This window comes from Notolepis coatsorum (genome assembly GCF_963971535.1).
Source record: "Notolepis coatsorum genome assembly, chromosome: 16".
Taxonomy (NCBI): domain Eukaryota; kingdom Metazoa; phylum Chordata; class Actinopteri; order Aulopiformes; family Paralepididae; genus Notolepis; species Notolepis coatsorum.
In genome coordinates, this window is record NC_140180.1 from 3,794,690 (window position 1) to 3,808,630 (window position 13,941).

General features: G+C 45.5%; 1 protein-coding gene across 2 annotated transcripts in view; it reads left to right on the plus strand.

The window, feature by feature from the left end:
* Positions 1–13,941, plus strand: part of cstf2 (cleavage stimulation factor, 3' pre-RNA, subunit 2) — a 50,675-nt gene that overhangs the window by 12,733 nt on the left and 24,001 nt on the right. For both annotated transcript variants that reach the window (XM_084331563.1, XM_084331564.1), the window contains exons 5-7: positions 2,645–2,764; positions 7,156–7,278; positions 8,902–9,010. In XM_084331563.1, the coding sequence (XP_084187689.1) occupies positions 2,645–2,764; positions 7,156–7,278; positions 8,902–9,010 (352 nt within the window). The remainder of the gene's footprint in view (positions 1–2,644; positions 2,765–7,155; positions 7,279–8,901; positions 9,011–13,941) is intronic.

The window sequence follows — 13,941 nt, forward strand, 5'->3', positions numbered from 1 at the left end:
CTAAACTAACGTTACAACTATCCTAAAGTTTAAACTAACAAACTAACAAACGTAACAAACAAACTAAATATAACTTACACTATATAGAACACGAGCAAAAACAAACACAAACACGGCTATTATATGGGTTGTTATCTAATGGGTTGGTTGAGAAGGGAAGTTTCATCTATCTAGGGAACCTAGCTACATACGGGGTACAATGTTGCATAGGCTGCGTGTGGGTGAGGGCGTGCTGAATGTGATTTGACCAAAGCAGAGTATACACACAGACTAGGGCTGAATATTACAGTACGGGGCGATTATCATGGAATCCTCTTTTTTTTTCTCCGTGAAAACGAGGGGTTTTCTAAATGCTATGAAACGGAAATGAATCCATAAAAAAAACAATCTGCTTCGACAATGTTGACTGGAAATAGGTCATTGATAATGCGACGGGCAGATTAGACACATAGCCATAATTTAAAACATAGATTAGGCGATATTAATGCTAACATTGAAGTGGAGGTGGGCATTCAAGCACTAAATGTGCGCCCCCTGCTGGGCATTCAAAGTGTTAAACATAAATGACACAGCGGTCACCGTTTCAAAAAAAGGAGTTGATTTACTTTGTGACACAATAGCCAAACAAATGCACTCGCCATCGATATCTTATGCAAAATGATTAGGGCCCATTACAAAAAACGTATATAAAATAAATAACTATCAATTAACAAGTCGGAGTCCGAATGCAGTCGGTGCTCGAGTCCGAGTCGAGTCACGAGTCCTGAAGATGAGTCCAGGACTCGAGTAACTACACCGCCCTCTGCTGGTTGCCAGCCGCTCTTCACGCTGTGGACACGTTTCCACAGCGAGGTCAGACGGAGTGACAATCAGACTGTTTATCCCTTCAGGCCGGTACTGATACCTGGGCTCTTGAGTATCGTCTGATACCGATCCCACCTCATCACTGCCGGTACTGATACCTGGGCTCTTGAGTATCGTCTGATACCGATCCCACCTCATCACTGCCGGTACTGATACCTGGGCTCTTGAGTATCGTCTGATACCGGTCCCACCTCATCACTGCCGGTACTGATACCTGGGCTCTTGAGTATCGTCTGATACCGATCCCACCTCATCACTGCCGGTACTGATGCCTGGGCTCGGAGTATCGTCTGATACCGATCCATTACTTGTAACAGTACAGACTTGGACCCACTTTTTGAGCTCGTTGGACAAAAAGTATTGAGATATAATACATTTCTCTCCATTAGAGAGTCACTATGGTTTGGACCGTGTGTCGGGGGCATCTCAATAAATTAGAATATACAGGAAATATATTAGTTGCCTTGCCTCCAGGCCACGCCACATTGATTCATATATTGTATTGAGTGCATATACTTTTCAGTAGGCCAACATTTCTGTAATATATATATAATTGTATTGGTCTTATCTTATGTAATCGAATTTTCTCAGATACTGAATTTGGGGTTTTCATTAGCTGTAAGTCATAATCATCAAATCTTTAAGAAAATGCTTGAAATATTTCACTCTTGTGTGTAATTCATTTATATGTATAGAATTTAATTACTGAAATGAATGAACCTTTCCTCGATATTCTAATTGATTGAGAAGCACCTGTATACCATCATCACTATTACTACTGTCTGATTGAATCCTGCCACTCACTATTGTTCACTACTACTACTGTTATCACTATTGTCATCATCACTTTGTTCTATTATCTATGTATGGTAGTGGAAGGTTAACCTTCTGTAGTTAACCTTCTGTAGTGTTAGTGAAAGGGTTAACCTTCTGTAGTGTGTTAGTGAAAGAAGGTTAACCTTCTGTAGTGTGGTAGTGAAAGGTTAACCTTCTGTAGTGTGGTAGTGAAAGGTTAACCTTCTGTAGTGTGGTAGTGAAAGGTTAACCTTCTGTAGTGGTAGTGAAATGTTGACCTTCTGTAGTGTGGTAGTGAAAGGGTTAACCTTCTGTAGTGTGGTAGTGAAAGGTTAACCTTCTGTAGTTAACCTTCTATAGTATGGTAGTGAAAGGGTTAACCTTATGTAGCTTGGTAGTGAAAGGGTTAACCCTTTGTAGTGTGGTAGTGAAAGGGTTAACCCTTTGTAGTGTGGTAGTGCAAGGGTTAACCGTCTGTAGTGTGGTAGTGAAAGGGTTAACCTTCTGTAGTATGGTAGTGAAAGGGTTAACCTGTAGTGTGGTAGTGAAAGGGTTAACCCTTTGTAGTGTGGTAGTGCAAGGGTTAACCGTCTGTAGTGTGGTAGTGCAAGGGTTAACAGTCTGTAGTGTGGTAGTGAAAGGGTTAACCTTCTGTAGTATGGCAGTGAAAGGTTAACCTTCTGTAGTGTGGTAGTGCAAGGGTTAACAGTCTGTAGTGTGGTAGTGAAAGGGTTAACCTTCTGTAGTATGGCAGTGAAAGGTTAACCTTCTGTAGTGTGGTAGTGAAAGGGTTAACCTGTAGTGTGGTAGTGAAAGGGTTAACCTGCAGTGCGGTGATGCCAGTATCCATGCATCCCTAGTTATTTGCGTGACCTACATAAGTCATGGAAAGGTCACGTGATGTTACTTGGGCGGGCCAGCAGGGGGAGCCTTGTCGTCTGTATTCTGTTGTGATAATAAAATAATGTGCTTCCTGTCTCTCCAGCTGTGTGTGCAGAACAGCCCCCAGGAGGCCCGGAACATGCTACTCCAGAACCCCCAGCTGGCCTTCGCCCTGCTGCAGGCCCAGGTGGTGATGAGGATCGTGGACTCGGAGATCGCCCTGGTGAGCCCCGCCCGCTGAGAGCCACACTGGGGGGACGCGGTACTGAGGACGGGAGCACTTTCACCGACTCTGTGTAACCGCCTCAGATCCTTATGACTGTTTCAACCGTGAATTTACATTTACATCTCCGCCGTCGACTAAAAAAAAACACACTTTTTCAATCAATATCTGAAAATACTAACCCTTCGTACTGTCCTTTTTAAATGGTGTTTATATAGCGGCTTTCATCCAAAGCGCTTTACAATTTTGTTCCTCACATTTCACCCATTCACTCACACATTCACACCAGGGTTTCCGTTGTCCGGTAATTACCGGTTTTTGACCGGCAAAATCTGTTGAAGTCCGACATATTTAATCTCTCCGGTCATAATGTCCGGTGAAAATAATTCCCTCTAAGCACAATTTGATTATTTGAATTGTATTAAAATAGGCTAAAATTAAATAGCCTATGCGATGAACGAAACAATCATTACATTTGTTTCATTGATGCTTCACCAAGCAGGTCTAATAATGACAACGATGTTGTCAGCGGGAGCTTGGTGCTGGATTTGCGAGAGCATGCAGCTGCAGAGCCGCAGAACCCACAGAGCTGTGCCCGCACAGTGCAGTATTCCAATTCAGCCATTGGCAATTCAGCTGTTGGGTGGGGGGCGCTGCTGAGCGGTCCCCAGATCGGACCTGAAAACGCAGCTGGCTCTGCGGCTCTGCAGCTGCATGCTCTCGCAAATCCAGCACTGAAGTCGTTGGGAGGTGGAGTCATCACGCAAACCCACGATAATGTTGCCGTCTCTCTGCCAAATTTCTCAGTTCTTCGCTTGATATAATTAATACAAATGTCCAATATAACGGAATTCGTTAGCTCATAAAAATGTGATTATAACAGACTGCTGTTTATTAATGTCGGGCAGACTGCCCACCGACACCTCAAGTCGCCAGCAGCACGAAGTCTCGAGGGACTTATTTTATTTGGAATATATTAATGACTATATACGCAAAAGTAGTTTTAAGTTAAAATATTATAAATGCCTTGAGGATGTCATTCTTTATATAGCCTGCCTATCAATTGTTTTTAAGCTCAATAAACTCTGACCGGAATTGATCCCATTTGTCCGGTAGATTGAAATCTACCGGACACTGAGACCGGCAACAATTTTTTCGAACGGAAACCCTGATTCACACACCGACGGCGGAGGCGACCATGCAAGGTGCCAAATGACAACCTGCTCATCGGTAGCTAGCTGTTAAGTGTCTCGCTCAAGGACACATCGACGCTCTGCCCAGGAGGAGCGGGAATCAAACTGGGTTACCTGATAACTGGTTACCAGACGACTGCTCTACCTCCCGAGCCACTGTATTCCCCAATCTTTTACTATCGGGCACTTTGCTACTAAATAATCTTCCTTGCCTAGGCTATACTACTACCTACTATACTAATTGTCTCTACTACTACCTCAGGGCTGTACATTAACTTTTTTTGCACATAGCACTGGTGCTACAGAGGTTGATAGTTTTGTAGCACAAGTATAAAACGTGTTATATTTGTAACAGTCACAAATGTGCCAATTGTTTTGTGTTATTTAGTTGCAGTGCCATGTTTGGCTGTCATTTTCATGCTGACAAATTGACGTCACACAGCCAGACACGTTACGTGTAAGGAATTATGGGATTTTGTGTTGGATGGACTCTACTAGGGGTGGGAATCACCAGTTTCATCACGATACAATACGATATCGATTCTTTGGACAACGATACGATATTTGCCGATATCTGCCACGATACGATGCAGGTGCCTGCAATCGATATGAGACGATATCATCATAAGCCCATTTAACACAATCGGTAACATTTAGATCAACTCAAAAAAGGAAATGAAAATATCATTTGAGAAAAAATTATTTAGCTCTTCCAGACATTTAAATGAAAAAACAATCTATTGTTTTTAATACAAATAGACCTCCTGTTCACTGTAAAGTGCCACGTTTTGATATATTGAGCTTCAAACTTCAAGTAAAAAATGTTGGAACTCACAACACGCAACTTAAAACCCCTTCCTCCCAAACCATTCCTGCAATTGTTTTATGTTGCATGGTGATCATGAATTCATTTATTATAATTTTCTTTTATATTTGAATATCAACATTATATATTGTCCATCCTCAGTTATCCTCAGTTTACTATAATATACTCCTGGCTTTGTCGTCTTTCCGGGCGCGCACGCACACACACACACACACACACACACACACACACACACACACACACAGACAGAGAACGGGGGTGTGTGCGTTTGGAGAGACGATGATGTCATTCCCCACTTTCTGCTGTTGCCCTATGGTTCTGCCTCTGATCAGGATTAGCTTGTTAGCTTACGCTAACGTAACGTTAATTTCGGGCGATGTGGGCATAAAGGAATGGCGATGATGCAAAGCATGTTAGATGCATTTGACCCGTTGTGAGAAAAAAATAAAAACTGACTTATTTCGGGTCGCAAAATAGGCGCACTGCTGTGTAGCCCTGCTCTGCTTAATGCCAGCAGAAGCACGGACTGGGCGGATATGACGAGTTGCCACGGGATTTTCAAAATAAGAGTATTGATATGAACCGAACGTTGCTAGCTGCCGGAGCCATAGATATTATAGCTGGAGCTGCGCTTGGGGCGGAAATGAGACCCGCCACAGGATTTTCAAAATAAGAGTATCGATATGAACCGAATGCCTATCGCACCAGTGCTACTGAAGTAAATCCATTCATCGCACAGATCGATGTTGCTGTAGCACGTGCGATATATATCTCGCACTGTACAGCCCTGTACCTACTATGTTAATATGTCTCTACTACTACCTACTATACTAATCAGAATCAGAAAGGTCTTTATTGCCGAGTTAAGTTAAGCATTATGATTAAAAAATATAGGCCAGGGCTGTACAACTGTAAATAAAGAGGTTGAATAAAGGGATATACATTAAATATAGCACAATGGAATATAGTAGTTATAACTAAAAAAAAAAAAAAAAAATTGGGAAGAGGAATAATATGTCTCCTACTATGCACTCAACACTGCAGCGCCCACGTTTCAGCACTGTTTGATGAACATTGTTACTCAGCTGAAAGAATTGTGCCCTTCCTGCTGACTTGTTGTACAGAACTTGTAAGTCGCTTTGGAAAGCGTTCAGCTAAATGACTAAATGTAAGTTTAAGTCATTTAGCTGACACTTTTATCCAAAGCGACTTACAAGTTCTGTACGACAAGTCAGCAGGAAGGGTACGACTCTGGCAGCTAAGGGTCAGTAGGATTGTTCGTCAGACAGTGTCTTTCATACAAGAAGAGCTCTCATTACAATACAGTACAATAACCATAGTGTGGGTGTAATGAGTCTTGAAGTGGCAGAGTGTATTAAAAAGGCGAAGGAGAAGAGGTACGTTTTTTAGCTTACCTTTAAAAAAAAAAAAGTATTTAGTGATCTATCTCCCTAATGTTCAGAGGCAGGGTGTTCCATAGCTTTGGTGCATAATTCGCAAAGGCTGCATCTTCAATCTTCTCTTGGCTGTGGCCGGGATCATAATGTTCTAGGAGGCACATCGTTGACGAGATTATTGGCAATGTAGCTCGGTCCTGTTCCATTTAGTGCTTTGTATATAAGGAGGAGGACCTTAAAATCAATTATAGATGTTACCGGGAGTCTGTCCCGTCTGTCTGTCTGTCTGTCTGTCTGTCTGTACATCTGTCTGTCTGTCTGTCTGTCTCTCCTCCTCCGGAGCCGCTCGTCTTCACACTTGGCAGCAGCGCTGAGTGTGAAGGTGACTGGAGGAGGAGTGTCTCTGGGGAGAGAGACCTGCCAGCAGCCGTACTCAACCGGCACTGAACCGGCACTGCACAGGTTTTATGGGGCGACAGTGGCTCGGTAATCGGAAGGTTCCAGGTTCGATTCCCGCTCCTCCCTCTGCAGCGTGTCGAAGTGTCCTCGAGCAAGGCACTTAACCCCCTAACTGCTCCCGATGAGCAGGTTGGCACCTTGCATGGTCGCCTCCGCCGCCGCCGTCAGTGTGAATGTGTGAGTGAACGGGTCAATTGGACTGAGGCATCAATTCTAAAGCGCTTTGGATAAAAATCGTTATATAAATGCAGTTCATTTTAATACTAATTTAAACTAATGTAATGTTTAAATGTGTGTGTGTGTGGCCTGAGAATTGCTGCAATGTCTAAAAGAAAAGCCAAACCAATTGCAAATATTGTCTCCGCTATTATTGGCAGCTTAGCCGCGTGGAGAAGGAGGTGCTATGTGTCCGTTAAGTGTTCAGTGCTGCTTGGCCCCCGATACATTTGATTCCCTGTTTATGTAATATAATTTGTGGAACCAAATAAAGTATTTGAATGTGCTCTGATCCACCAGAAAATGCTGCACCGTCAGACCACAGTGCAGCCCCTGGTCCCCAGCAGCCGCGACTCGGCCCCTCCAGCTGCTCTTCCTGTCCAGACCCTCGCCCCGGCCTCCCAGCCACAGCAGCAGCCCATGGTAGGTGCCCCACCACACCCCCACACCCAGCCCAGAGAGGCCTCCCAGCCACAGCAGCCCATGGTAGGTGCCCCACCACACCACCACCACACCCAGCCCAGAGTGGCCTCCCAGCCACAGCCCATGGTAGGTGCCCCACCACACCACCACACACCCAGCCCAGAGAGGCCTCCCAGCCACAGCAGCAGCCCATGGTAGGTGCCCCACCACACCCCCACACCCAGCCCAGAGAGGCCTCCCAGCCACAGCCCATGGTAGGTGCCCCACCACACCACCACACCCAGCCCAGAGAGGCCTCCCAGCCACAGCAGCCCATGGTAGGTGCCCCACCACACCACCACACCCAGCCCAGAGAGGCCTCCAGGCCACAGCCCATGGTAGGTGCCCCACCACACCCAGCCCAGAGAGGCCTCCAGGCCACAGCCCATGGTAGGTGCCCCACCACACCACCACACCCAGCCCAGAGAGGCCTCCAGGCCACAGCCCATGGTAGGTGCCCCACCACACCACCACACCCAGCCCAGAGAGGCCTCCCAGCCACAGCAGCAGCCCATGGTAGGTGCCCCACCACACCCCCACACCCAGCCCAGAGAGGCCTCCCAGCCACAGCAGCCCATGGTAGGTGCCCCACCACACCCCCACACCCAGCCCAGAGAGGCCTCCAGGCCACAGCCCATGGTAGGTGCAGCACCACACCCCCACACCCAGCCCAGAGAGGCCTCCAGGCCACAGCCCATGGTAGGTGCAGCACCACTGACCAGCCCCACCAAATCTGCCTAAAAGTCCCCCCCGACACAAGACCGGTGACTAAGGGAAACCGGGCTTTCGCAGTCGCAGCACCGACCCTCTGGAACGAGCTCCCACTCGACCTGAAATCTGCAAGCACCCTACGGACCTTTAAGGCCACGCTCAGAACCCACCTATTCGCCATAAACAATCCATGAGCTCGTTTTTGTATTGTATGTCTGGTGTATTATGTCTGTCTGTTCTCTATCTGCTTGGTTGGCCTGCATGTATTTTTCTCTGTTTCCGTATATTGTTCCTGTCTTTTTTTGTTTCTCTCTCTTTCCCGGGATGCGCCCCGGGCCGATGTAACTATTGGTTGAGGGGCGCAATATAAATAAATGTATCATATCAAATAAGACCAAGCCACCCACTCATTACTATATTTATATTTTTTTTTATGAGTGACAGTAGGGGTGTAACGATGCATCGATTAATCGAAATGCCTCGATTCTATTGTGACGATTCAACTGCATCGATTTGAATGTTGGAATCGATTATAATCTAAATTAATCTAAACATTTTTTTATTGTTTTTATTGACCTATAGTCCATTCACCCTGAGTTCCCCCAGCCACATTTGTGTATTCAAAAATGTTTGGGGAATTAAATGATAGAAAATGTATAGAAAATTAATCAAAGCGAATCGTGGTCAAATGAAGAGATTTCATGATGCATTGAATCGTTGCCTGAATAATCGTAAGTTAATCGTTGTGAGGTTGCGTTGTTACCCCCCTAATGGACAGTGATGTGACCTCTTGACTACAAAGTCCATGTATGAAGTGTTTAAAATGGACATTTGAGACCAATCCAGGGCTTGTTTCTGCTCCCCTCTCACCAGCCCGGGATGCACGTCAACGGAAACCCCCAGATGATGCAACAACAACCCCCCAACATGGGAGGTGCTCCTGGACCCATACAGGGCCAAGGACCTCCTGTTGGACCTCCAGGTAACCCTCGGACCACCCCCTCTAGCCACGCGGCGGTCTGTGGCGACGTCATCACTGTGTTTATAAACCCTCAGACCACCCCCTCTAGCCACGCTGTCGCTGACGACGTCATCGCTGTGTTTATAAACCCTCAGACCACCCCCTCTAGCCACGCGGTCTCTGACGACGCCATCACTGTGTTTATAAACCCTCAGACCACCCCCTCTAGCCACACGGTCTGTGATGATGTCATCGCTGTAAACAGCAGATCAGTGATGACAGATCAGCTCCTTAACCCTTTCACTACCACACTACATACGGTTAACCCTTTCACTACCACACTACAGACGGTTAACCCTTTCACTACCACACTACAGACGGTTAACCCTTTGGCGTGTGGCAGTGAAATGGTTAACCTTCTGTATTGTCGCAGTGAAAGGGTTAACCTTCTGTATTGTCGCAGTGAAAGGGTTAACCTTCTGTATTGTCGCAGTGAAAGGGGTTAACCTTCTGTATTGTCGCAGTGAAAGGGTTAACCCTTTGGTAGTGAGTCTGTTCAAATACAAGGCAAAGGGAAGCTTAGAGGCGGCGCTAATGCATGCAAGTCAATGGAAGACGTGAACGCAGTGAGACGCACCGCTTTACCGTAGGCGGAATCTGGCGTCATCTCCAGTTCAGAGGGTACTTGGTACCGCAGCCCCTAAAAGCTCTGAGCACAAACACTATGTAGCCCGTCAGCCGGGGACCAACGGGGGTTAAAAGTGTCCTTTCCAACGTTTACATTTTCCAAAAAGGTCTGTGCAGTACACACGGTAACATGGGACATGGTCTCGCTCTCAAACCACACAGGTGTTCATTCTAGACGAATTTGAGAGGTTCGTGCTCGACTTGATGATTCACACGTCACTTCTCTGTGCATGTCATGACTCATTACGGTCACTAGGTGTCACTGTTGCCTCGGGGATGAGCCCAGGTATTTTTTTTCACAACTCAGGCTCTGTGCTTTACACACATAGTTTTAGATATCATTCCTAGCACATACAACAACAACAACAACAACAACAACAACAACAACAACAACAACAACTACAACTAATAATAATCAAGTTTTACTTAACCGAATGAGCACAACCATCTCATGATCTTAAGTTAAGATATTCCTTTATTGATCCCCTTGGGGAAATTCAGGCGTCATAGCAGCATGGAGGAGGGGGGAGGGGGGAGGGGCGGTACAGGTATGGGCAGGGTAGCAGCATGGAGGAGGGGGGAGGGGCGGTACAGGTATGGGCAGGGTGATGGTAGAAACTAGTGCTGTCAGGCGATTAAAAAAAATGTATCTAATTAATTACAGGATTTGTAATTAATTAATCGCATAACCATTTTAGGCCTGATATTCTATAATCATATTTCAAATGGCATGTGTCCGGGTGGCAGAATTCAGTACTGTATCTACAAAACCTTCTGTTTAATCATCTTCCAGTTATTCATTTGCTTAAGATTTTTCAGGTCTGGTCAATTTTAGCATCATGGTGTTATTATTCACAGTCAAAGATAAAAAAAAAAATAATAATAATTGAATTGATATTCTCATTTGGTTCATTACAATGGACCTGTCTCAAACCCTGCCCTCTTTTCTTGATCCTCCAATCACAGCTGTCGCTTACCTCGGACAAACTTGGTTTGTCCGAGGTAAGCGACAGTTGTGATTGGAGGATCAAGAAAAGGGGCAGGGTTTGAGACAGGTCCATTGACTCAAGCCTCGTAACAGACACAGTATTTCTGACACTGGGGATACATTCCCTGAGATCCGTAGATGTCCCTAGAATCAGATATCAAGAACATGCCATTACATTTTTTTTTTTTAAAGTCTGTAAATGTTTATTCTACATTCTTATGGAATGAATGAGATTTTTTTTTTTTTTTGTAGTTAATTTTCATAACGTGATTAATTTGCTGTGTAATTAATTAATCTAATTAACGCTATAAACTGACAGCCCTAGTAGAAACGCATAAATATAGGCAATAAAATTAACTCTGAAGATAAAAGTAAACAATATAATTAACTCTAAATATAAAAATACGAGAATAATAAACGGTGTAAACAAAGGTGCAGATCAGGGTCTGTATGACCTCATCGGATATATTATACGTTGCAATAAAGAATTTGAATCTGAATATATAAGTAAACTGTATACACAAGGTGCAGTCTACACTAGGTGCAGTATACACTAAGTGCAGTATACACTAAGTGCAGTATACACTAAGTGCAGTACACACAAGGTACACTATACACAAGGTACAGTACACACAAGGTGCAGTATACACAAGGTACAGTATACACAAGGTGCAGTATACACAAGGTGCAGTATACACTAGGTGCAGTATACACTAGGTGCAGTATACACAAGGTGCAGTATACACAAGGTACAGTATACACAAGGTGCAGTACACACAAGGTACACTATACACAAGGTACAGTACACACAAGGTGCAGTATACACAAGGTACAGTATACACAAGGTGCAGTATACACAAGGTGCAGTATACACAAGGTGCAGTATACACAAGGTGCAGTACACACAAGGTGCAGTATACACAAGGTGCAGTATACACAAGGTGCAGTACACACAAGGTGCAGTATACACAAGGTACAGTATATACAAGGTACAGTATACACAAGGTGCAGTATACACAAGGTACAGTATATACAAGGTACAGTATACACAAGGTGCAGTATACACAAGGTACAGTATACACTAGGTACAGTATACACAAGGTGCAGTATACACAAGGTACAGTATACACAAGGTGCAGTATACACTAGGTACAGTATACACTAGGTACAGTATACACAAGGTGCAGTATACACAAGGTGCAGTATACACAAGGTGCAGTATACACAAGGTGCAGTACACACAAGGTGCAGTATACACAAGGTGCAGTATACACAAGGTGCAGTATACACAAGGTGCAGTATACACAAGGTGCAGTACACACAAGGTGCAGTATACACAAGGTGCAGTATACACAAGGTGCAGTACACACAAGGTGCAGTATACACAAGGTACAGTATACACACAAGGTACAGTATACACAAGGTACAGTATACACAAGGTGCAGTATACACAAGGTGCAGTATACACAAGGTGCAGTATACACAAGGTGCAGTATACACAAGGTGCAGTATACACAAGGTGCAGTATACACAAGGTACAGTATACACAAGGTGCAGTATACACAAGGTGCAGTATACACAAGGTACAGTATACACAAGGTGCAGTACACACAAGGTGCAGTATACACAAGGTGCAGTATACACAAGGTGCAGTATACACAAGGTGCAGTACACACAAGGTGCAGTATACACAAGGTGCAGTATACACAAGGTGCAGTACACACAAGGTGCAGTATACACAAGGTACAGTATACACACAAGGTACAGTATACACAAGGTGCAGTATACACAAGGTGCAGTATACACAAGGTACAGTATACACACAAGGTGCAGTATACACAAGGTGCAGTATACACAAGGTGCAGTATACACAAGGTGCAGTATACACAAGGTGCAGTATACACAAGGTGCAGTATACACAAGGTGCAGTATACACAAGGTGCAGTATACACAAGGTGCAGTATACACAAGGTGCAGTACACACAAGGTGCAGTATACACAAGGTGCAGTATACACAAGGTGCCCTAACCGTGCAGGTGGTGGGGGTTAAGAGTCTTTAAAAAAAAGTGTTGCATTCTGAGTTGTGTGTCTCCTCTTCTCTTGACCGTTAATGCTGGCTCAGGAAACCTGCAGCACTCTCCCACAGGATCGTCCGCTCAGGCCGCTAGCGAGCGCCCGCAAGGTATCACCACTCACACGGGCCCCGCTGCCCGACTAACGTAGCTGGAACCTACTGTGTGTGTGAGAAGGTGCATGTCGTCGAATGTCTCATTTCATTCTCATTTCAAACCTGTATTTCAAACTCGTGAGACACCGAGGTCGCCCTCATTTACAGCGACGACGAGCGCACAAAACAAGACACTGGTTATTATCAGCCATTTCATACATATAGGCACAATAAATAAGAATAAATGGTCAAAAGAATCCGCTAAGACGGTTACAAGTCGACACACGGCGGTCGGAGATCGTACTTTTAAACGCAGCGAGAGAAGGAACAACCTTCAGCCTCAGAGTCAGTCGGAGGGCGTTCCAGGTGTTGGAAGAACCTTCAGCTTCAGAGTCAGTCGGAGGACGTTCCAGGTGTTGGAAGCACCTTCAGCTTCAGAGTCAGTCGGAGGGCGTTCCAGGTGCTGGAAGAACCTTCAGCTTCAGAGTCAGTCGGAGGGCGTTCCAGGTGTTGGAAGGACCTTCAGCTTCAGAGTCAGTCGGAGGGCGTTCCAGGTGTTGGAAGAACCTTCAGCTTCAGAGTCAGTCGGAGGGCGTTCCAGGTGTTGGAAGAACCTTCAGCTTCAGAGTCAGTCGGAGGGCGTTCCAGGTGTTTGAAGAACCTTCAGCTTCAGAGTCAGTCAGAGGACAGTCCAGGTGCTGGAAGAACCTTCAGCTTCAGAGTCAGTCGGAGGGCGTTCCAGGTGCTGGAAGAACCTTCAGTTTCAGAGTCAGTCGGAGGGCGTTCCAGGTGCTGGAAGAACCTTCAGCTTCAGAGTCAGTCGGAGGGCGTTCCAGGTGTTTGAAGAACCTTCAGCTTCAGAGTCAGTCGGAGGGCGTTCCAGGTGTTTGAAGAACCTTCAGCCTCAGTCAGTCGGAGGGCGTTCCAGGTGTTGGAAGAACCTTCAGCTTCAGAGTCAGTCGGAGGGCGTTCCAGGTGTTTGAAGAACCTTCAGCTTCAGAGTCAGTCGGAGGGCGTTCCAGGTGTTGGAAGAACCTTCAGCTTCAGAGTCAGTCGGAGGGCGTTCCAGGTGTTGGAAGAACCTTCAGCTTCAGAGTCAGTCGGAGGACG